Below are 26076 nucleotides of genomic sequence, written 5' to 3'. Positions count from 1 at the left end.
CTTTCCGGTACAATATTTAAACTTTAGGCGATTTTAATATCTATTATCGAATATATGAATATTTGATAGTATCAAATATTTAAGAAATTTTTGTTGTGGGGGGAAATAGCCTACCAACATGTTTCTACCGGATTCAAATCATTCGTCCCCGTTTGGTAATCTGCATTGGGCTGTTTTGTACATTCTGTCAACTGCTAAATTGGTTTTGCTTGTTACTTGGCTTTTAACGATATTTATTATCTCTGGAATCCATGATAATTATGCTGCTCCACCTCATCATAAGTGAACTGGAGGCAAACCGGGAAAACTCACTTCGTCAGGTCAAATTCTTCCAACCACTGCCGGTAGTTGCCTTTTTTGGAGACCGGAGACGAAAATTACAATTCATGTTCCGAACAAACTTTGCGACGAACTTTCTGTATTGGCTCGATAATATTTTTTTCACGCACGGCAAAAATAAAAACAACCGTAACGAGTACTTTAGAGCAGAGGTGCCAGATGAACACACCTAATATGCATTGCTTTTTCAGTGGGCAAAGTTTAAAATCACCATAACTTGCATTACTTTCATATGTTCGTGTAACAGTGTTTGTTTACATACAACACCCAAATCGAACTATTCAAATTTTTTCGAAAGTTCTTTTCTGACCGGTTAATTAATAATAATCCGCTGCTGCACCCTCGAATATATTTAAAGAAAAAGCCACCGCCACCGAAAGATGATTAATACAACGCGTTCGCCCAGTGTGTCGTCAACAATTGATAGCAAGGTCGGTATTTTGTGGCTGCAAAGCTCGGGTGAAGCTGCCCATCGGAATGTTCTGCTTCCATTAGGTAAGTTTATATTTGAATGTTCAAGTGTGAAACCTTTAACTTTTCCAGCAGATGGTAGTTTTTTGATCGGTGCATACAATATTAAGATTGCTCAAACCCAATTCTAGGACGCCACGGCCAAGGCAAGTTTGATGTTCGCTCACGCATCGGTCAGCAGGGTCAGCATCTGATCACGTTCGAGAGCCTCGATGCGAACCGATACGCCTACACGGACTACACAACAGCTTTTACAACTTGTCCAATATCAAAGGACCCTCCTGCTGGAACTCGAACCGGGCTTACAAGTAAAAAGAACTCTGGCCCCAGCGAAGCTCTCAAGTTCGACTATGAACAGACTGAAAATAGAAACCATTTCGAATGTAAGAGAACCTTTTTGGACGACAGTAAACATGGTCAATAATTATTCCTTTTTTCCAGGGTATCCTTTCATGATCCACATCGATTTGGTCATATTGGTCAATTTAGTCCATTCTGGGCAGAAAGGAATAGGATTGACTTCCGATAGGCACCCTATTTATTACATTTGGGATGAACTCATCTTGCCGTACCTCACCCTAGACATGGAATGGGCCAAACAAAATTTAGCATCTCACGCTTGCATCAGGGCGTTGAATTTATTCTGGAAGAACGATACTCCAGTGGTCCATAACTGTCAGTATCCGGGACCAACCTCCACCATCCAGAAATGTTGTCGCTCATCCGATTCGAAATGTAGAAAGAATCAAGTAACTTTCATCCTTATCAGTCCTGAATGGTATCTTATCCAGTTATAAAGAGCTCTCTCAAGGCGAATCAACTGTTCCACCACAAGCCTCCTAGGCAACAGCGCACGTGTAAATCGCTCCTACCTGTTATACACTTAACCTTCAACAGAACCAGATCAAGCTGCACTTCACTCCCAGACCATGAAATTACAATGACATTTTTGGACAAAACATACCACAGGTCAAATGATGAGCTCGAACTATCTATTCTTGAGTTACTTGAGTTGGTGTTTTTATATTGTAATATTTAATTCTATACTCATGTTCCTAATTGATTTTAAAAATATATTTTACTTATCATTGGACTCTATGCTAGAATTATTGATACTCTATTCTCGCTGCCTTCACTCCAACGTTTGTTCCCAGAGCAAACGTTAAATTATTTGAAACACATGGTTGGAGACCTTTTTTTATATTGTAATCTTTAATTTTATATTATAATATTTATCTTGAATTGTACTCTGTGTTAGAATCATTGATACTCACGATACAAATATATTTCGCGCGAACACAAACGATGGCTGGCGATAACAGCAATAGTAACAACAAAAAACCACCTCCACCCCGGCTGGGGCTGAGTAAATTTCCTGAATATTGTACAAATCGCACCATACACTATGTCACAGAGGGTGGTTTGTACAAAATATTTTGATCCGGACGATTTTACTCAAACCGTTTGCGCGATCATTCAAGCAGTGCCATACCTCCTAATAATCAATTAATGGTCCTAGTAAATCACTTGCCGTGTTTCATGGTACATTTATTTGTTCAAAAAATTTTTTGAGTATGATGACACTAATCATCAAGCAACGAGTAATTTCAAGTCAACATATTAAGATTCAATTATTCGATATACATTCGATTACCATTCGAATTTTGATTTCTCCAATTGTTTGCTTATCTTAACATTGTGAAACGAATTCAAATCCATACGCGGAATACAAATTCAATTTACAATTTATAATTCATAATTTGGATTCAAAAACCAGCATCTAAATAGAATTTAAATTTAAATGCAGACTCACAATTCAGAATCACAGTTCAAATTAAAAAATCATCATTCAGCACAAAAAAATATTAAAATCATAAAATCAGATTTAAATCTGATTTTGGAATTGTAATTCACAGTTGTGAATTCAAGTTCTGGTTTTAGATTCAAAATGTACAAATTTCTGATAAAAAATAGTATCATTGAGGACCTCAGGATCAAAGGGGTGCAAGTGCCAAAATCATCAGTTTTGAGTTAAGTATACCTAACGATTCTTCATGTTGCAATGTACATCCGATGCAAAACTCAGATTTTCTATAATTTTTTTAACACTTGTTTGATTGAATTGAAACTGCTCGAATACGAAAATTATATGAAAACTCGAGCACCTTCACAAATTTGAAGCGCGTTTTCTCGAAACTATCATTTAGGCACTTGTACCCATCTTATTATATTTTATTATATCATAATGTCATGGGGTTAATTCATGAGATTTTATGATTTTATATTAAAATGAACGGGTTTCAAATTACATTTTCTGTTTTTAGAATTATATTTTTGGTTCCTATCTTTTCTAGTTGTAGCTGCAGAATCAGTTTCAAACGATTTTTAAATTGTGTAAACTAATCGAATCCGTTGATAATTTCAATAGATTACTTATTTTAATTTTGTGTCAATATCAGTTGCCCGACCTATATCGCGTTTTGATGAACGGAGCTCTAAGCTCGCGGGAATAGAGAGGCTACTTTGTACGTCTCGCAAGTCCAAATCAAGCTTTGCAGTCCGGATTTATAATGTTCCGGACAGATATCACATGCTCGCGTATGCCGGCAATGTTGCGGGCAGTAAACTGACACTGTACAGCTATCACTTATGCAACATGTTGTCATATTGTCTGTACATCTGTAAATCTCTTGTCTCGTCGGGGTGAATGATAATCGTTTGCCCCTGGTGCACTGTATGGCCGTAAATTGCAACTGCTACCCCTTTCCCTAGTTAATACTTCCTAGGCTTCGGGTGGCTTGTGGCAATGGTAGGTACAGTTGAGGCTCATTTTTGGTGCGGCCGACGACCGCGCAGTTAGAACAGGTGTGTCTGACTGTGTTGTTGTGGCTTGCTTAGAATGAATTAGAATTGATCTGGAAGCGGTCCAGGTGGATGTTCAATTGGTACCGTGAAGACGATTGATGGTTGATCACGTTGCCAGGGATTCACAGATTGAAGAGAGTCTAGGATGCCGCGTCACGATTTGGCGTGGCTAGGCAGGCTGTCTGCTGACAGTCAAGAAACGACTACATGATGGATGACCAAATTCATTTGCCTTTTAGATCGAGTTGTGTAGTGTGTGGCGGGAGTTTGATATCATATCATGAGAGCATTATTCTCAACATTGTTACAACAGAAACAACTTTCTAAAAGCGCTATTTCAATTCAAAGTAACATTTGCATAAGTCGTTGAAATCGTATGTTTTTATAAACTGTTTTATATTTACATATATTTTAAAAATTTCTGTGTAGATTTCATACATCATGGAATTGGAAATTCAAAACCGTTTTGTTTCTATAACCTTTCGAAATTTTTTCTTTCTTCCAGAAAGGTATAGTTATCAGTCGATCTGGGAGATCATTAATGATGGGTCTTAGATATACCTTTATAGGTATACCTAAGACCTATCGAATCAGCTCGACGAGTTCAGACGATGTCAGTGTATTTGTGTGTATTGGTGTGATTTTTTGTAAACTTTGTCCACACGTTTTTGAGAAACTGGGAAGTACAATAAAAATGATTTTCGTCTTAAAAAATTTGATTTTTTTCCCCTCTTCAATGTATAAAAGAAAGAAAGAAAAAAACAAAATAGTTTGAAAAATAAATTGGGACACGATGGGCGCGCTCACTACCATACACAAACGATGCGTTCTAGTGAGGAACGACACCTTTCACTCCCACTCAGAATTGCTATCTTCAAGATAACTGTGTAGGAGGAACATAAAACTTTTGGAAGTCCTATTAATTTATAAGTTGTTTCTGGTTCAGCTTTGCGCCGAACAATTATTTTATAGAAATACCGGTATCTGAACTTATCATTTACCGTGGTTGAATTAAAAGGAATCTTTCGATTGCTTTGATTGAGTCTTAGAAGTCCTTTTTTATCATTTACCGTTTGATATTTTCATTTAACAAAAATTATTTACAAAGACGATTTTGGCAAACACCTTACCATAATGGCCTAAAATGGGTAATCATAAGAATTGTACACCGCATTCAATTTATTATTTATGAAAACAAAAATGTTCTGAATCTGTAAGAAAGGCTCTAATCCACTGTTAAGTGTATTAAATCGGGTTTTTTATTAGTTGTTAACCCAGGTGGTAAATCCATTTTACGGATTGCATTCCAAGGCGCGGCGAGCCACCGCGTCCCCCCAGTTTGCTACTCTGGATCCATGGGTGCAATTGGACGACTCATGATACAATGCTAAGGAACACTGTACCCCCTACGCCATAAAGTCCACCTGGGGCCACTGACCTTAGTTCCCACCTCGAACTGTTTGACACACTTTACTTCAATAGTGGGAGGTCAATTCGCGCTAGTGCGCTCCAAGGCAATACTCGTTTCCGAATCCTCTGTCAGCAATAACCTCATTCTAACACAACTCGATGCGCAACCCCTCCTCTGACGAGTTAGGACCCGACATCTCATCGTGTGAATGAGGTCCCCACGCAGCGCAGCTACTAACTTTGTGAATCCAGTCCAAGATCCAGAAGCACAAAGCGAGTTGTCGACGACACTTTCTCTGTTCAAACACGCGGGTAGGAGGGGTAAGCCCCCTAAGCCACGTGTAGGACTCAGACTCCTCCGAACTCTCAAATAGTGTTGACTTAAGTCACCACTCAGCGCAACTACCCGATCTTCAAGTCGGGCGCTTGACCACCCGAAGCGCAGATCGAGCTATAGAACGCCCTCATCAGGTCGCACTCGCGGTTCGGGCGCAACAATTCCCGAAGCGCGTGTCGAACCCTGACACCTCCGGCAGAATGTGCCTCTCGGACACTGACGTGTAAACACGTCCCTAAGTGATCGGCCCACCATTGGCCACCACTTTGCGCATCTACTCATTTTGCGAATCGGGTCTATACCCACCGAAGCGCTAAACGAGTTCTCGATCGCTCTCCCTCCGGTCACGTCCGCATATCAGGGCCATGACCCTCCGAAAGCGTGTTGGACCATCACGCACACTCCCAAGTACTGGTACCTAAGTACCCGGGTGCACCACTTCTTCCGTGCGGGTTTGGCAGACCCGTCGACAGCCTCTAGTGGATTTGGTGTAGTTCTCTTGGCCGTACATCTGCAATACGCCGGACTTGCAGACACGTTTCCGCTTGCAGAAAGGTAGGGGAAGGAATTTTTTTCATGGGAAATCATTTTAGCAAACAGAATAGATAAGCAAAAGAATAATAAAAATATGATATTAATAAAGTATTTTCAAAATAAAACGATCTCGCCAAACACCATTGCAAAGCTATAGGTTTCGCCAGCCCTATTCTTTCTGGTTCTTGAATTTGGTTGCATTCAAATATTCTCATTATCACTTATCGTCCTGGTCCAGGTTGTTCAGGCATTCGGTTTGTTATTATCAATACTGATGTTATGAAATCGCTTTGGTACATCTTTGTACCTTATCACATTTTCGTATCATTCGTTATCATGAATTTTTCGAAAAAGATACAATGGCTCACCGGCAGGACTTGAACCTGCAATCTCCGCTTCAGTTCAACGGCGCGTTAGCCAATTTCACCACGTGGTTGGCTAACGCGCCGTTGTACTGAAGCGGAGACTGCAGGTGATTTCGACATAATTCAACGCTTTTCAAAAACTATTTTCTAACTTTAATGGATTAGACTTTAAAAACTCAAAAGAACGGCTTCAAACTTGTTCAGTTGTGTTATTTGAATTAAAAAAGATATTTTTCACTGAATCAATTATTGCTATACTCATTTAAAAAAGTCATAAAATGTAAGGGTTAAACGCTGGAATTTATGCAAAATCGGTTCATTAGTTTTCAGCATCCGGTCCAAATAGTTATTGAGCTGTAGAAATCAATTTACTGTTTTTCAAATTTTTAATGCTCAGTAAGCTTTGATTTGCTATCCAGTACACGTGAGGTTTGGATGGTCGTTTCTAACGAGCGTTTAGTAAACAACGAGATAAAATGTCACGATTGGAAAATTCGTCAAACTGAAAATTTTGGAATTTTGAAAACAAAAGTATGGTTACCATTTGTATGAAACAATTTGCGCTAGTTTTTTTTGGTTCTTCGGGTAATTTTTATAAATAAATTAAACAAATCACTGCAAAATTATTTCTTATTAATTTCAAACAAAGTAAATAAGAAGCAGTAAGAAGTATTACAATTTTTATTAACTTTGTCCGTTAATCCGTAACAACATTCACAAGAATTTGGACTGGCTGATCCCGCACGAACTTGGTTTCACACTAAACTTTAAAGCTGAGGAGTTTGTGTTTAAATGGTAATGGAGACGCATTTTCTTGACAAAATTGCTTAAAACATTTAACAGTATTTATAAGCGACCTAACTGTCTTGTCCACCAAGCCGTGGAAATCCTAGGAAAAAATGTTCAATAATTATTTTTAAAACATACAAAAGTTTCAATGAATTCTTTTTATGTGGTATTATTCCAAATTTGAATCCAGGAATCCATTGTTCGTCTCGTAAAACATTCTTGAACGAATGTTTGTCTGTGTGCATAAATGCATAAATTGCAAAAATATTAAAACGTTAACATGGACCATAGTACATGGAAAATAACAGGTAGGCCATTGCGCTTAACCTCACTTCGAAGCTCCGTGTATGTACACAGCATGCTTGCATACCAACAAAAATAGTTATGAGAATTTGGCAATTTTATATAGAATGGCAATCAAAATTATTAATTTCTCGATAGCCATTCGATTCTTTTGAAAAGGGCTTCAGATTCAAAGTTGTTTCTTCGAGGTCATTGGAAACTATTTTTTGCATTGGATTATTGGATCTGAACCATAAATAATGAGCAAATTTTCATCGCCGTCCCTGTTTTTTTGAGAGCAAGCAATGAAATATTTTCTTCTGTCCATGTTAAAAATTTGATAAATGATCTAAAATACTTCATGTTTGTGTGATAAAAAGTCAATTTGTTTGAATTTTTATTCAAATCGCACAAGAAAAAGGCCACACAAGGCAAAAATATCACCAGATTTTTGTTTGAAATCGACAAAAACCCCATTGCATATTACTTATAGAGAGGTTGGAAATCAAAATATTGTTTATTGCATTAAAATACATAAGTACATATTTTTCTCATAATTTTAATGCTTGTCAATTTTAAGAAAAATGTGATTTTCTGATAAATTCCATACATTTGCCAGTTGCCAGTTTTTTCCATAACTATTTTTCGGGGCCTCCTACCAATACGTTGAAAGAGAGCGGAATAGCCTACCTTGTATATTTCAAAGTACTATGAATATGGACAACCCCTTTTTCTGTTGTCTAATAGAAAGTTATTAATCTGGTATCGATTTCTTGGCTTGTGAAATATTGGTGTTCGAAGTTTTGCTTCGATGTGACGCCTGAAAATGTAGTTATTACATAAACATTGAAAGATTACTATGGGCGATCCCTTTTTCCGACCCCTTGTAAAAATTTGACACCTGAAATCAATAACCTGTATCTGTAAATCTCCCTTATGTAAATGTTCATTACAATTTGATGCATAATTTAGACAATATCTCAAAAACAGTAAACAGATAACATTGATGACCCCTTTCGCCGATCCCTGACCCAAAATTTCCTGAAATCAATCACCCGTCCCTTCACACTCCCATGTGCAAATTTCCATCTCCATCAATGTATTTGAGCGTTCATATCGAAAAAAACGGGGAACAGATCATATGGACAACCCCTTTGGCCGACCGCTGAACCTGAATTTGATACCAAGACTCGATTAAGTATTCGTCCTTCAAAACACTCATGAACAAATTTTTATCACAATCCGATGTACATTAACGCCAATATCGTCAAAACAATGCTCATTAGGATCAGGAATGAGGAAAAATGTTTTCAGATTATGGGTGATTCATTTTGAAGGGGGTCGTCCATACAAATCAAATACTTTTTGGCAATATTAACGTTATTATGAATTGAATTGGAATGAAAATTGGCACACGGGAGCAAGATTGCCAAAATCACAGGAAAATCTGAAATTTCACAGAGTTTTGAGTAAATTTTCATCACAGAGTATCACAGAACACATAATTTTGAAATATTAAGAGATTCCACAGATTTTTTGGAATGTTTTACGAACCTATTTAAAAATCTTTAATTTTTTATGTCAATAAAACTTTTAAGTTGAGATTGAAAAATATGATAAGATTTGTTAAATTAAGTGATTTTGCTCAAGTAAAATGTAAAAAGACACAACTTTTCATGAGTTTTCAATAAAACATAAGGAAATATTGTCACAGATCACCATCACATAATTTTTGGGCGAAAACACAGAAAGACAGAATTATTATTCGCCGAAACACAGAATTTTTTTTCGGCAACCTTGCCTAAGAGTTTTGAGGAAGAGCAATTGATTTCAGGTATAATTTTTGTTGTAAGAGGTCGGCAAAAGGGGTCGTCCATATAAACTTTTCACTTTTTCTTTTGTTTCGATTATAGTCGTTTTACCATCTTTATGGCATTCGCGACTTTATCAACGATGCAGTTGGCGGATCGTTATTGAAAAACTTACCCGATCCAACTGTGTTCGATGTTTACTCTTGGGCTTGAACTCGCGGACATCGGCTCAGGAGACAACAGACTTGCCAACTGAGCTATATCACACGCCCTAAAACTTTTCACTGTTTTTTGCGATAATGATGCTGTTATACACCAGATTGAGATAAAAATTGGAACACGAAAGATTTAAGCGACGGACAATCGGTTTCCGGTATCAAATTTTTAATAAGGCTTCGGCTAAAAGAGTCGTCCGAACAACTCAAATACTGTTTTAGTGGTATTGACGTCATTGTACATTGTCTTTGGATTGAGATAAAAATTTGCACACGGAGGCCGTTTCTTTTTGTCAACTTTTTTTTATTTAATTTTTTTTATTTTGGAGGGGAATTTGTTAGGAACCAATTAATTGTTGCAACAAACGATTACTGATAATGTTGTATATAATTTTTTAGGACATTTGAAAGTTGAACTATGGTGAAATTCGTTTCCGATTGCCCCGGTGTACTTGATTACAATTTTTTTTTGTCAATTTCAAGTGAAATAGTTCTGCAATCATACACCTTGCCGCTGAGAGTATCAATTAAATAAATGCAAAAATACCAACTATTGCTAACATCTAATTAATGTTGCTTTAGAATTGATAAACGTATTTACGCCTTCAGTTTGTGAAACTTCACATAAATATTTACACTTTGGGTAGATGTATTCAATTTTAAAGTTATGTGATGCTTATTAAAAGACTTTTTAATGTTTTTTTTACTCAAAATTTATCATTTCTAGCTTAAGTATGCTTAGCAAGTAAATATTTGTTGTTTTTATTTCCTACCTGGTTCGATATGAAAAATTAGTGAATTAATGGACTATTGAAAGGATTTTTTTTTGATAAGTGTTTATTTTACAAATTCTGTTTTGTTACAATGCTTACAAATTTATGCTATGGAATATGAACTTATAGTTGAGCAAAAACTTGACAAAATTAAACACTCTTTTTAACTCAAAACTTGTTTTGCATTGTTGTAATTATTTCAAAACCATGTATGTCATCATAATGCATATTAATTTATTTGAATGGTTTATGGTGGGTCCGTGAGTACATATATTTATTTTTTTATTTCTATAACATAACATAACAGCAAAATATCGAAAAACCGACATTTTTTCTAAATTTTTCATACAATTTACAAGCCAAATTCAAACTTCCTCATGAAGCCTAGTTCTCAAATCGTTACGAAGCAATAAGAAAGCAGCTCGGTTTCATTAAAATCCATTCACCAGCACCAAATTGACCGTAGTTTATGGAAAAAGTCATTCCCATTCAACCTGTCCGTTTCATTAAGTATTGGACAAATTTTATCTAATTGCATTTTCCACTAACATTGGCCCGGTAACTGCATTCATGCATGCACTGCATGCAATCGAGCATGTAATATGCACTTAGTTGGTCCACCAAACACCGGCTTCTTAGCTTAGACAGGCTGCTGGTTTGCCGACGGATTGGTTTAGTTAGCCGGCATCTTGAGACGAAACCAGGAGAGCAGAAGACCAGGAGGGGAGGACAACAGCAACAGGTCCTCAAAAGCAGCAGCAGCAGCAGTGTGACTTCCAGACGGCGGCAGGCCCACGTGCTCGAGGCCTATGGCGCGCGCGATTGCATGAAAACGCGCCTGGCATGCAATCAAAATCGCACTTATTTGCGCGGGCCAACGCAATTCACCCCGTCTTCGTCGTCGTCGTCGTCGTCGTCGTCTTGGTCCGAATTCCGCCCGAGCTTCAACGATCCGGACTGGGACAGCCGACGGCAGCCAGCCGACCGATCAAGGCAAAAGAATCAGTTCAATTGAATCCGGAGGAAAAATAAGAAGTTCACAAGATTGGAAACATTGAAATTACATTAAATTATATAGACAAAATCGTGGGCCGCTGCCGTTGGAACGACTGTTGATAATGTGGCCTCCCCAGCATGGGTGCCGATGCGCCAAGACGCGTTCATACAACAACATGTGATGGTCAATTCGATCGGGAACATTATCATCGTCGAAAACCGAACTGGCTGGACCAACGCCATCGCGACCTCGTCTCGAGATATAGGATAGTAGTCGCGAACGCAGCGGCTCTGGCAGGCTGTTTTGTCCACTTTCCTAGGAATGCTTTTTTGCCTCCGTTAGAGTAATTTTTCCTTGAGCCATTCTTCATTCAACTAAGCTAGATATTACTCTGATATCAGTTATATCAACACCGGTCTGAAAAGATGCTGGCCAACGTTCTTCGGAGTTTATTATTTTAGGGAAGAGATTCCTGTTCATAATAGGGGAGCAGCATGCTATATGCGCCTATTGAGCAGAATACCGATTTAATTAAATAATACATCGAATATTTCACTAATCACTAATCGTACTTCCACAGCCAGAACTTAAGTCTGAGTCCCGAAAAATAGTAAAAACATGTTATTATTCATCTTGTCTTTGTTCATGCTTTTAATTATGTTAACATAGAAACATTAAAACAATTAAAAACATTAAATGGTCGGGCCTACTGTGGAGCAGAGAACGCAGAGACATCAGGAACAAGGAAGAGGAAGAAACGTGGACCACCAGTACCATACGCTCCAAGGGTCATTGCGGTGGAAGCACGAGCTAAAAAGTGCAACTTGTTGGTAATGAAACCTATGAAAACCTTTCCTTCAACGGCTGGAAATGAGTTATTTTGTACACAGAAATCTTTAAACAAGGATTACCTTCATATCATCAGCAAACAAGGATTATCATCTGGAGAACTTAAAATTATTTTATATTAAAAATGATGATATTTTTATTGATTTCTGTGTACCATCATTTCTGGTCATCGACTAAGGATAAAGCGCCTTTACTCGCTCTTGAAAGTAAACAAGAACAAAAAAAAACATTAATAGAACCAGAACCTAAAACCTTTCGAGGTCTTTGAAAGCTCAAATGTTTATATAATAATTTAAGTAAGAAACAAAAGTATTTTAATTATTGATTTTTCTGTAAGTTCGGTAAACTTTAAAGTAAATTTATTATAATCAGACCTGTGCAGCTCCGTTAGCCACACGAGATCACCCACCAGGATATAATCCGTAACTGAGGTGACGTAGCAGCTCGGCTGGCGGACTGTGGAATCCTTGATGCGAGAGATATTTACGCCTACCCTGAGAGAATGTGCTTATGTACTCATTCATCCATTGGCGCCCCACACATGTCCCTTCCTCTCGGAAGAAAACAATATAAATATAAAAAAAAAACATGTTTTTTGTTCAAAGTGTTGTGTCCTGCTCATGTTTTATTGAAAATTGAGAAAAAATCTTCATCGTTTATTATTATTTTTTTTAACAGGATTGTATTTTTGGTTCCTGCGTTTGACATCCTACAATAAACATGAGCTTCTCATATTTCATATGATCTGTTTTTTTTTTTCAAAAAGAGTTTAACACTATAAACACCATTATTGCAAACAGCAATTGCATTCGCGACTGTCTTTAGATGTTTATGGCCTACTTCCAGTCGGAAAAATTGCCCTGAAAGTTTGTTTATATGTTTTAAAACACGTGCTATAATAAATTTAATTTTAATTTTCTTAAAAACTTTTTTCCACGTTGATTTTCACGAGGGTCGTATTACGGCCATTAATTTCAGCGTTTAGGTTATTCGAATATTAATTCGATGGATTACGTGTTTTGCTTTGATATATCACATTGCCAGTTAGAAATTTGCACCAACGAAAATATTGACATATTCTCTCGGAGTTTGCATTTGATAATTTATTTTATTTTGAGTTTCAGAATGAAAGAGATTGTTTATTCAGACTTGGGATCACTTAACCCTACAACAAACTACGCCTCCTAGATTTATAGATTTATTGCTTCATTAAAAAGTTTTTAGAAATATGGAATTGGTTAGGCACTCGATTATTTGTATGAAAGGCAAAACAGTAAAACAACCATGTGCACGAGGTAAATGCCTTTCTGAACCAGTTTAAATATGTACATCTTAGCAACATTACAGCTTTATTTAAAGATGTGTCAAAAGCTGATTTTTTCCAACTTTATCGTTGAAACTGGGATGAATTGATTCTCTTATTTTCCAGCAATCCCCTCAAATGGATGATTAGCTATTTAGCCGAATATGCGCATATTGTTCAAATATCCCAAATATTCGGCTAATATGTTCTTCCCTCTATGCAACTAGCCTTTTAAAAAATATATAATGTTTTTTTGTGTTCAAGAACCATATCATATTTAATCAAACCAACCTGTACTTCAGGCTAAAAGCTTTTTTGCAATCCTTAACAAAAGCCCACAAAATCCATTACAAGTTAGGTGAGGTTTATATATGCATCACTCGCTCCAATTCAAACCCGTCACCTAACCTCGACAGCCATTCCATTCCATAGTCTCTCTTTACAAACTTTGCCTCGCTCTCTGCTCACAGAGGTGGGCATTACAGGATTCGCTTCGATTGACTGCGTGAAGAATGACGACTGCGTTTTAGCGAGTCTGTGTGAGTGAGCGTTCAGGAGGAAGCGACGGGGATTCGATACTTTTCTTTCCTTCCTCTCCCCTTATATTTAGCGAGCTGGTTCGGCCTTACACATCAGCATCCCATTGAAACAGAGTTGCCATAAACGTTAGTTAAACGCTCAATCGTTTTTTTTCCTCCCAAAATTTTGCACCTAACATTGAAACGAAGATTTTTTCCAACAAAATATCAACCTTAAAATACTTTCGATTCAAACTAATAATTTTGCCTACCGATATTTGTTCCAAGTATTTTCCACTATTGAAAAAGGTACCGTGCATTTTGAATAGAATTCCAATTTTCATAATCCAAATTTAATAATTTATGCTCTGTATGTATTGTAATTAAAAAATACTAATTGTTCTGCGCTTACTCATAACATATAAAAGAAAATTTGACAAATGCAATCTTAACATTTGTGCTCAGTTCTTTTGCAACTAATCATAATAAATTTAACACTCATTTTCATTTTACGTTTTACTTTAGCAATTTTTTTAATTGAAGCTTTAATCGAATTATTATAAAAGCAATCATTGGTGTTATACCATCGCTTGCCTTCCAATCATTTCAATCGTTTTTTTCCAGCGTATAACCCCTGCGCTATTGGTTGAAGTTGCAGTTGTCCTTAAGATTATATTGTTCCGAGATTTCTATTTTATTATTTTTCTACACGTAAACAGGATTAAATCTGTTGGACACTTTTTCTTTTGCTTATACCATGTAATTCGTCAAGTGCTCTTTTTTCGATTGAGGCAATTATCCATTCTTCATTCAACCAAACATTTTTCCAATTTTATCCAAAAAACATATTGAATGGCCTTTCTGCCACGAATTTTACATTTTCAGTTAAGGAAATTCTTGAAATAAATTCTAGTGTTTTTCTTCAACTTTCCTTCTCACATGCTTCCAATCATTAAGCTGCCTAGGGTACGATTTCTCATGTTCAATCAATTCTGCGAACAAAATTGTACTTTTAGCTGTCCTCAGCACGCCATTTTCCTGTATTCTAATGGTTCTTTCAATACATTTTTTTTAAACTGCCTTTTTCGACTTATTATTTCTTTGGATTTTACAAGTGTTTCTCCCAAAACACTTATTATTTTTCTCATTCCTCTTTGTATTCCTCTCATTCTCATTCCAATTTGAGTTCAAGTGGTCCTCCCAACACACTTGCTTATAGCTGCCCTCCCGACTCGCTTTTTCTTTCAGTTTTTAATTTAAGTGGTCCTCCCAACACACTCTATTATAGCTGTCCTCCCGGCTCGCTATTTCTTTCAGTTTTCAATTTAAGTGGTCCTCCCAACACACTCTATTATAGCTGTCCTCCCGACTCGCTATTTCTTTGAGCTTTACAAGTGGTCCTACCAACACACTATTTTGAAGCTGTCTTCTCGACACGTTATTTTTTCTTAGGCTTTGAAGTGGTCCTCCCAACACACTTCCTAAATACAGCAGTCCTCCCAACGTGCTGTTCTAGCATTTGTGCGGTCCTCCCAACTCGCAATCTTCAAACTATCCTCATGACTTGTTAGCTTACCACACCTTCCTTTCAATAAATGGCACTAAAATTCGTTATGATGAAAAAAAAGTTAATTCAGCAACACTGGTTCCTTTGTTTTCGTTTTCGTTTTCGTTTGATCACTTTTTCTGTTTATTTCTCTGGTGGGTGATCTCTGTTGAAAGTTCGTTCACTATTCAATCAAGATTGATCAAGATTGATGATGAAAAAAAAAACACCAAACGCACTAATATGATGTCAAAATGTCCCGTCGGTCGCCAAATGTGCAGCTCCGTTAGCCACACGAGATCACCCACCAGGATATAATCCGTAACTGAGGTGACGTAGCAGCTCGGCTGGCGGACTGTGGAATCCTTGATGCGAGAGATATTTACGCCTACCCTGAGAGAATGTGCTTATGTACTCATTCATCCATTGGCGCCCCACACAAGACCCATCAAAAATAAATTGTGTGTTCTGAACACAATGAACAAGTTGAAGCATTCCGTTCAAATTCGAAAAGCATTGTTATAATAGGATTAAATAAACGGCATCCTAGAAATATTTGTTTAAAAAAGTTTTTAATAACCTTACTTTTAATAATACTTATCTTAGTGCAGCTACCTCCCTCAAAACTTCATTGGTTCTTCAGAAAATGCCGTTAGAAAATGACAATCAAATAATACATCGAAGATTTCTACAAAAACTATAAACACAGCAGGGTGTTCCAAAATTGCGCCAAAATTGTCTGGGAATCTGCAGGCTCACCCTCCAAATGGTACATTAGGATTTGGAAAACAAACTTTGTAAAAATCATGTTTAGAGCTTCCGCGGACGCAATCTTTGAAAAAAGTCCACTTTCAAAATATTTGATTTTAAACAAATTCTGGGTCCAAAAATTTTCACAAAATTTATATATTTTATATTTTTCTTATTTTGTATGGGTTAAACACTACACATAAATAATGAAAAATGAATTTTTTTTAGTCCAAAAATTTTGTATTCAACTGACCAAAATGTGTACCTAGCGTAGAATATTTTTGTGTGTTAAACGACAATTTGCCACCAAAATACAATCATTAAACAGCCATAACTTTTTTGTTTGAAGTGAAATCGTGTTGCAGTCTTCAGGTGAAATGTTAGTCTTGATAGAAATTTTAATTAAATTAACATAACTAAGTAATCGATTCGTAGAGAAATAAAAATTTGAAGAAAAAACAGTTTTTAATGCTTCTTCAGAACACAATGGCTCAGAATGGCATTTCCGTTGTCAGATTAAGCTCAAATTTGGCATATTGCCTTCTTATGATTCCTTCAAACCATCCTTACCTTTTTTGCAAGTGTTGTGATTTTAAAATAAGTATTTATTAAGACTAATTTGATGAATTAAATAAAAAATATTCTAAATTGTGATTTTTATTAAGGATTAAACAGTAAATAGCTCTTCACACGATGGAAAAAACAACATACTTTGTTCAGCAAAGTTTAAACGCACAAAAATCCGCATCTTTTGATGGCATTGGTATCAAAAATATTTAACGCTAGGTACACATTTAAGTCAGGTGAATTCAAAACTTTTGGACCGAAAATTTTTTTTTTCCTGAAAATAGCATGCTTATTTTGAATTTTGATACAAATATGGTCCATTTTTCATTTTTTACGTGTTAAATACCACACCCATAAAAAATTAAATAAATATAACATACATAAATTTTGTGAAAATTTTGGAAACCCAGAATTTATTTTAAATCAAATATTTTGAAAGTGGACTTTCTTCAAAGATTGCATTCGCGGAACCTCTAAATATGATGTTTTTTAGTCGGCCCCATAAAAAAGTTTGTTCTCTACATCCTAATCTACCATTTGGAGGAGCCCACAGATTCCCAGAAATTATGAAATTTTTGGACACCCTTATAATTTGAAGTAGTTTTTATGATGAAATCTCCTTCAGTTTTTGAGAAAACGATTTTATTATAACTGTTGTCTAAAATTCTGAACCTCAAATCGTGCGGTTTAAGTGGACCTTTTTATGTTTTGGGCATAATTTATGTTTTTCTGGAAATATTTCCGTATAACTTAATTGAAAATGCGAACGGCAAATTATTTGATCTTGAAAAGTGTTTAAAAATAACTGTTAACAAGCGTGTCAGAAATTTGGCTCGCCTCCAACGAAATAAATGTAAATCATCATTTTAACATCAAAATTAATACATCGAAAACTGATTTTAAACATCGACAAGATGGATACCATGTAACAGGTGTTTACTTCTCACGATGGCTCTCCGAATAAGCAAACCAAATATAAAATCTACTATACTCTACTTTATAACCTAAAATTTTGATTTAAAAATCATTTATGTCATTACAAATGTTATGCTGATATGAAATATTCTTCAAGAGACCAATTTCAACCTCAATTTAAATTTTTTGTTGTTGTTCTTCTCAATGCTCAAAACACATTTATAAAAGTTTTGGAAAACATCCCAAGGCCACAAAATTTACATTTTCCGAGGTTTAATGAACTTTAAAAGTAATTTTGACGTATTTTCGTGCTCTGAATCTAAATATGCCATTTTTCTATCAGCTTAAAAACTTTGATTTATCGGCCTAGCGGTGAAAAGTGATGTCCTTTTTAGTATGTGATGGTAATGCTTCTAAACAAATTCTACCCGCTCATTTTCACCATCTTTCATTTCTTCTAACCTTCTATCCATCTATATAAAAATTTCATAATCTTTAGATGTCCCTGCTAAAAAGGACATTACTTTTCACCGCTAGGCCGATAAATCAAAGTAACAAACAAAAATTACGGTGATTAATCTCTTCATAAAATTATTTAAAAAATTTAGCTCTTTTTGACAAAACAAAAACGTAACATTTGAAAATAAAAAAAATTTAAATCAATGATTAGCTTTCTTAAAGACATCAAGTTTTTGAGTTCTGCGAAAAAAGGTACAGAAGTTTTCTATTTATATATTTTTCTCATTTACCGAGTGTTTGAAGAAGTTTTGAACCAAATTGAATTTTAGATATTTTTAAAGCATAAATCTAATCGTTTTGCAGATTTCAAATTTTTTTTCAAATGAAATCAAGTTTTTTTTATAAACTTTCTGTAGTAATGTCAAAAACACTTGCAGCTAATCATATTTTTACAAATTTATAAAAACTGATAAATTTTACTTTTTAGATCATCCATTATCATTATCAAAATATTATTCCTTAATTGAATGAAGAATAACAAACAAAATCGTAATCATATTTTTTGTCAAATGTATATTTTATAGTTTATCAGTTATCAATGATTGATTTCACATAAAACTGACACATTTTAAAGCTCCATATCATCAAAACCAAATGTGATTGGTCAAATTTAACAAAAGATTCGACTTCAGTAAGCTATAATCCACCAAATCAATCATTAAAACATATGCGCAAAAATGTTTCTTCCTTGAGTTATAAATTCAATTGTATAAATAAGTTATTATAATGGTAAGACGTGTTTATTGAAAAAAAAAATCCTTCTTAAATAGCAAAAAACTTGTCATCTTAAATTTTATTTAATTTTTTCATTTGAATCTACCGAATTTTATAGTGAATTTTTTTCAATTTTCAGATATATTTACCGAATTTCAAAGTGAACCAATTTCAATTCTGAAGAATAACTTTGATAAGTTTGTCTATTTTTTTCAGTTCTGAATATTTTGTGTTTCAAAAACATAAGCCTTTATTAATTAATTAATTAATTAATCATAGTGAAATTTTTACCTGATCTGACAATTATTGGGAATTCATTGGTTTCGGATTTTTTTTCTAAATCTGTGTTTTGGGAATATTTATTTCAAATTTAGAAACTAGACTGTTTAAAAATTCATTCTAAGCAAATTTCGAAGTCAGAATAAGCTACATTATTTTGAAAAATGACTTCCCGAAAATATCATTGATTTGAAATTTTCATTGTTTTTGTTTTGTTATTTTCATCATATTTGCTTTGGTAATTTTTATTTATTGTATCAGTAAAAATTATAATTTTTTGAGTTTGGGTGATGATTATGAAAAAGAAATGGATGTTACAAATCCATTTTCTTATTTATTATGTATTTTCGGGGTTGTTATTGTTTTTAGCTAAATTTTCGAAGATTTTTGAAAAAAAGTAGACGGGTCTTTCGCACGGGCCTGCTTTCATACGACAAGTTATATAAAAATCTATGTTTTTATAATTTTATGGAATGAAACGAAAGTAAGCGTTGCCCTATTATGGATTATGGAATTTATTATCCATAAGAAAAACTATATCAAATCTGTTTTGAGATCTTCAATTCTTTTGAAAGATTTTAATTTGAGATTCGAAGTTTTAATGATTAAAATCATATAATTATTCTATTTAACCTGTAATTTCACGATATAGTCATTTTACAATCATGATAGGGGCGTACAAAAACACTCTCTTATTCCACTTTCTGATCATTGTAAAACCTTCATAAAAACTTAAATTTGTCTTTTTTTTTTCAACACATTTGAATGAGAAAAAAAACCAATCAAGTGGTTTTTATGAGCTTCTTTACGTATAATCTTTTAAAGTCAAAATATTACATCAAATAGTATCAAAACCTTATAAGCTTTTTTTAATTTTTTTGATTGATATATTCATAAAATTCCTTCTTGCCTAAAGTTTAACGTGCATCACCTTCAAAATGCATTGATTAGATATGTTGTCTTGTCAGCCATTTCGTCAAACGGCCATAGGCGCATTTAACCCGCTAGGAAAACTTTTCCCATTTAGGAAAACTTTTCCCTAAAGCTTCCATGCCATTTTTTCATGTGCTTTAGAATTATATTCATATTTTTAAGACAACAAATGCTTCTTACACAAACACGATCTAAATATGGTGATTATTTATGAAAATCGTTTGAATGATTTTGATTCGATAGGCAAAATACTAATCCGGGTGAAAAGTTTAATGGAAATCACATCCAGGCATTCATTAACACGTGCTGAAATCAAAAAGGAAAAAATCACATCGAAGCTGAATATTGCCATCACGTGCATCTAATATATAAAGATGAGTTGGACTATACATATGTTTGTTTGATTGTATGCACCTTATACAAATCAACACCGCTTAACCAATCAGCCTGAAATTTGGTAAAGAGATGTAGTTGGACCAGGATAAGGTTTTAGTAATAATAATTATTATAATTGTGAGCCCCTCCTACCTAAAAAAAAGGGATTCTCCCATACAACTTTCGTTTTTATTCCCACAAACCAAAAGTCATTTTGTCAACCAATTTTCGTTTCCTTCGGCGGGATTGTTTTCACCATCCATGGTTGGGTAAGGATGAATCATCCTTTCGGATGAAATCCCAGAAAAAAAAACCATCACCATATGGGCCAGGCATTGAAAGACCATCTAGCAGAGTTCATGTGCAATCAAAGCATGGTAATGATTGAAAATTTGATAGCGGGCTTTTTTGTACCTTCTAATGTTCAAAGCACGTGGTACCGGTACGAGGTATTTGATTGCAATGATGAGCTTTCATTTAGGATTGAAAAATAAAACTAGCCTGTTATTAGTATATTGACTAGAATTGTAGCGGTTTTCTAAGTGCTCCATACTGCCGATGGTGGGGCTTTGAGAGTCTACAACAGACATGTCAAACTCGTTTAGGTGTGCGGGCCGCATTTAAAATTTTCTATGACGTAGAGGGCCGCAGCTAGAAAACATAACATATTAGTGACAATTAGTTTCGCGGAGATTAGGTACAATACAATGGAAAATAGTTGTAAGTAAACTTGAAATGAAATTTTGCGTTAAATTTTGATTAAAGCTTTTAATGTTAAACACTCTCACATATATTATAATGCATTATTTATCGATTGTCCTGATGCTTGACATCTTTTCTGAGATACTAGTTTATTAATAACAGGTTGAAGTTTATTTGTCACTGACACTTTCAATATTGATGAAAAATTTGTATCAGATATGCTCGAACGATGAGGAGTTTTTGTAGCTTTCATTATGGAAAAAACTGCTTACATAGATAGGTACTTGCAAACATAGCAAGAATTCTGGCAATAAATTTTCGTAACTCAACGTAGCATTCAGGCAAATAGCTGTAAAATTTTGGTTTAATTAAAAGCAAAATACATTGAAGTGGCTGTTTGAATGTATTTCGCTTTTAATAAAGAATCGCACTGCAGCTCTATCAACTCTAGTTGCAAATTGTCAGCAGCATTTTCAGGAGCAAATGAAAATGGAGATACAAACAACGAAAATTTTTGCTCGTTTGAATTAAAATGAAGAAAACGGCTTTTGAATGCATCTAGTAACGAGTCTAGGTGAAGTAAGTATTTAGCAAATGATTCAGCTTCATTTGATCTTTTCAGTTCTTGACACGTAGAGAAAAGCACAAGGTTTTCTTTTGAAATTTGGTTGATCCATAACCGTAACTTCGCATGAAAGTTTTTTACATCATCACAAGCAGTTATGATATTTTTCTCTTTTCCTTGAAGTTTTAAGTTCAAATCTTGCAGGTGGCCAGTGAGATCATCGTTAAATGCCAAATTCTGAACCCAGTCGTCTGCTTGAAAATGTTCAACAGGTTCACCTTTCATTTCCAAAAATAATATTATTTCCTCTCGTAGCAAAAAAAATCTGTTTAATATTTTGTGGCAGGAAAGCCAGCGTACTTCTGTGTTGAAGGGAACACAATCGAATTCATTTCCAATGTCTTCTAAAAATGTCAAAAATTGGCGATGATTCAAGCCACGGGAACGGATCAAATTTATAGTATCTGAAACTGGTTTTAGCACATTTTGGAACTTTAATTGCTTTGCGCATAATGCCTCCTTGTGAATAATACATTGAAAATTAGCTAATTTGAAATTGCTATCGATCTCCCTTATTTTTGCAAGTTGTTTTGCACCATTAGTTTATAAAATCTTTATTAAGTGCTTATTTCAGATTTTTATAATTTTATCTTCATACTTTTTGAACGGAAAAACACTACAACTTCCCAAAATGTATGTATATGGAAAATCGCACAACAAAGAAACTTTGAAGCGTGCTATCTCGAAAGAAGCACTTATACCCCTTTGGCTCTGAGGGCCTCATATGATGTGACAGCAAATGTTTACAAAAAACTGAACTTTATTTATTGACGTCAAGTTTTAAATTTAAAATCGTCCTCTGAATCCGAATAGAAGTTTAAAAAATATTTGCGATGAGCAGGTTTTTGATCACATTATAGAAATAGATAATTTTATGAACAGTTGCTGAAGATATTTTTAAAAAAACACAATTATTTTTTTTTTTCATTTAACCGCCCTAATCAGACTTTTTGGATTTTATATTTTTTTATTTCAGTGATCGATATGGTATTAAAAATGACTCTCAATTTACGAATAAAATATTGTTAACTAGTTTTTTTTTTTTGTTTCGATTATTGTCGTTTTACCATCTTTATGGCATTCGCGACTTTATCAACGTTGCAGTTGGCGGATCGTTATTGAAAAACTTATCCGGTACAACTGTGTTCGATGTTTACTCTTGGGCTCGAACTCGCGGACATCCGCTCAGGAGACATCAGACTTGCCAACTGAGCTATATCACAAGCCCTATTGTTAACTAGTGTTATTGAAAATGTATGCTGTTTATACTCACGTATTCGGATAGGTTTGAAACAATAAGAAGACTCCAGCGGTGGGATATGTTTTTGTTCAATTCACTGAAATAAAATTATTCAGAGCTACAAATTAAATCACGGAAAACATTTGATTATTTGGGATGTGCATTTTTACAATGAATAACGTTGATATTCACGCTTACGTAAATCTTCAATTTAAAAATTATCACAATTTGTCTGTTGTTCCTTCGGTAAAACAAAAATAATAGAACCAAAATACTTGGAAGATATTTATGTTGTTTACGCTATGAATGTTTACATACAATCTTACACGGAAGCGGGAATGACCTCAAACTGTGGTTCAAACAACAATGTTACGCGTGTTTTTATGAGAGGAAATTTGAACATCGAAAAACATTTGCATTAAGTTGAAAACGTTACATTCAACTTTAGTTTTTTGCATTTATATTTTACATTAAAAATCAGTGGTGTTTTTTGTGACAATTTACAACGGGGCTACGCGGGCTGCATCGACCAAGGCCGCGGGCCGCATGCGGCCCGCAAACCCCCAGTTTGACATGCCTGGTCTACAAGAATATACAGTGAACTGAACAGTGATTTGATTTCTTCAGCTGAAAAACTATTGGAACTGAGTGCTGAAAAACTATTGGGACTAAGTGATGAAAAATTAATGAACCGATTTTCATAGATTCCAGCTTTTAAGAACCAACCATTATCATATTTTTGGAAATCCCGTATTATTAGAAAGAAACATTAATTAGATTCAGAGTTATTAGTAAGTGGCTGTGATTTCAACGCTACGATTTTCGTCGGGGAATTTGAAAGGGGGATTAAAAATTGGTAAGATAATTAAAACTGAGGTTTTAAGATTTATACAGTTCAATTTCATTGGTCAAATAATAACTTTTAAGTCATTTTTGGTCATCAATGTGTTCAATTCTACCATCCAATTTTGAAAAAACTTATTGTAAAACCGTTTAGTGCTGCGAATTCACACAAATGACATCCAAGCATTTTTTTTTCGATTACTTTAACGGTTAGTGGAAGTTTCAACATTCAAGAACAAGTCGGCATCGAATTTTGAATACGGCGAATGCGCCAACATCACTGTTTCGATGAAAACGCGTTCAAAGTTTGACAGCTCCATAAGCTCCCGACAAAAAAAATTTTTTTTTTATTACATGAAAACCAAAAATCATTCAGATAACTTTGTACTATCAAAATGTAGGTCTCCAAACGTACATTCCGACCCAGCTACCAACTCCATTTGTTTACATTTGGCACATTCGCCCTTTTCAAAAATCACAATCATAAAATTTATTTCACACATCTGATATAAATACTTTATCAAATCTCTATTTACCTCCGCTATTCTCACTGTAATAATTAGAGCAAAGATTCAAAGTTTTAATGCAAAGCATAAATTGTTTCCTGAAATCGGGCCATTTATTTACCGCACTCATTCTAATGCATATTGCAACAATCAAAAAAATTGGAAACTGGATTTCGAATTTTTTGAAAATTAACTTGAATAAAAATCATGATTATTACCAATGACTTTCATTCCAAAACGAATCAACATGGAATCCATTTCTTTTCAAGGCCCCTCGGCCAAAATGACAATGACTTCGTTATTTTCCTATACGGGATAAATCGTTTTAATGAATTCCAGATAGCGGGAGGAACGATTCCGGATCCTCAACTAAAACGTGTATCCGTCCCTGGCAATCAATCATCGGTCCTACTGAGCGTTGCGCCATTGCTCGGCGTTGGTTCCATCAAGAACCAAAATCCCGAAGCCAGTTTTCACGGGAATCCATTTTTGGAAACCCCGCCAAGAACGCAAAACTTATAGTCGCCACAAGGCCCCTGCCATAAATGGGCGGACGATCAAATGGATTCTGCGAAGTCCGAAACACACTCCGAAATTACTTCAGATTCAGCTCTCCTAAGGTTGCTTCCCAGGCAGCAAGCGGCTTCTCGGCCGAGGTTTTTGGCCCCGGCCGCAGTAAGGAAGTCTCTTGTGAAGAAAAACCCACGCGCGCCATCTTGTTTCCCGTTTTGGGAAAATCGCAATGGAACTTGAGCTTGTCTTTTGCGTCAGCCAAAAAAATTAATACTATCGTAAAAAGCTGAAGGTACAATGACGACGCCATTTTGTTGGCTTCAAATGGACAATCCAGCCAGTCAACGACACATTCGTGTGTTTTGGCGGCAATTTTGTGACCAATCACGGGGAAACAGGAATTGTGCCAACCAACAAAAAAAAATCATTGCCTTTGAAATGTTCTTTTTTATTTAACGTAAGCATTGATTAACCTTTGTTTCATTGTGTTGTTGTTTTGATTTTTAAAACTTTGATTGATTGAATGAGATTTAAAGGTTTCCTTTTGTGTCAGAACTGTTTAAAAAATGATTCTATTAATATGTTTCGTTAATGCTTTTATTTTTTATCATGGAACTTTAATCAAAACACACAAAAAGTGCTCAATAAACAGATCCATTAATCCACATGTAGGTCGTTAATGATAAAATGTGTCCCTTAAAAGTCAGTTCTCAGGTGCACCTGAAAAGAAACTTAGCTCAAATGAACCTGGCCAATAAAACTAGCCACTCTGATGGGTTGATTGCGTGCTCGACTTGGCCTCGGGTATGCGTGGTTTGACGTTCAATTTGTCCAAACTGTCCACACATTTGACAAGCCGCCGCTTTTACCTACTTCCACCATCTTCTTTCTTCCTTCTTCCTTGCCTTTTTCTGGGGGTTCATGGCTACACTCGTGGAGACTTGGACCGATGTCAACTGCCAGATTTTGACATCCAGTCTGGCAGCTCCCTATACCTGTGCCTAACTTCATACGAATATTCGGGAGACCCACCAAGCAATCGTTTACCGATGTCGGTCAAGCGAAGCGGACGAATTTTCCCATTAGATTGCGATTTTCCACCTGAACGCGAAACGTTTTGCGCAAGCAGCTAATGCACATTTTCAACACCATTTCGCACTTTGATGAATACCTGCATTCCCTGCAAGGGGC

At 35.3% G+C, this 26076-nt stretch overlaps 2 protein-coding genes across 2 annotated transcripts in view; both read left to right on the top strand.

The window, feature by feature from the left end:
- The window catches only part of LOC129758618 (uncharacterized), a 334389-nt gene that overhangs the window by 77723 nt on the left and 230590 nt on the right, over window positions 1–26076 (top strand). The window lies entirely within an intron of this gene.
- Window positions 465–1994, top strand: LOC129758623 (uncharacterized). The gene is made up of 3 exons (XM_055756165.1): window positions 465–834; window positions 942–1193; window positions 1252–1994. Exons 1-3 carry the CDS (start codon window positions 720–722, stop codon window positions 1605–1607), a joined length of 723 nt encoding a protein of 240 aa, XP_055612140.1. The 5' UTR covers window positions 465–719; the 3' UTR covers window positions 1608–1994.

The sequence above is a fragment of the Uranotaenia lowii genome, chromosome 3 (assembly GCF_029784155.1).
Source record: "Uranotaenia lowii strain MFRU-FL chromosome 3, ASM2978415v1, whole genome shotgun sequence".
Taxonomy (NCBI): domain Eukaryota; kingdom Metazoa; phylum Arthropoda; class Insecta; order Diptera; family Culicidae; genus Uranotaenia; species Uranotaenia lowii.
Note: the sequence above shows the minus strand (reverse complement) of the source record. Positions and strands in the feature narration are given on the sequence as shown.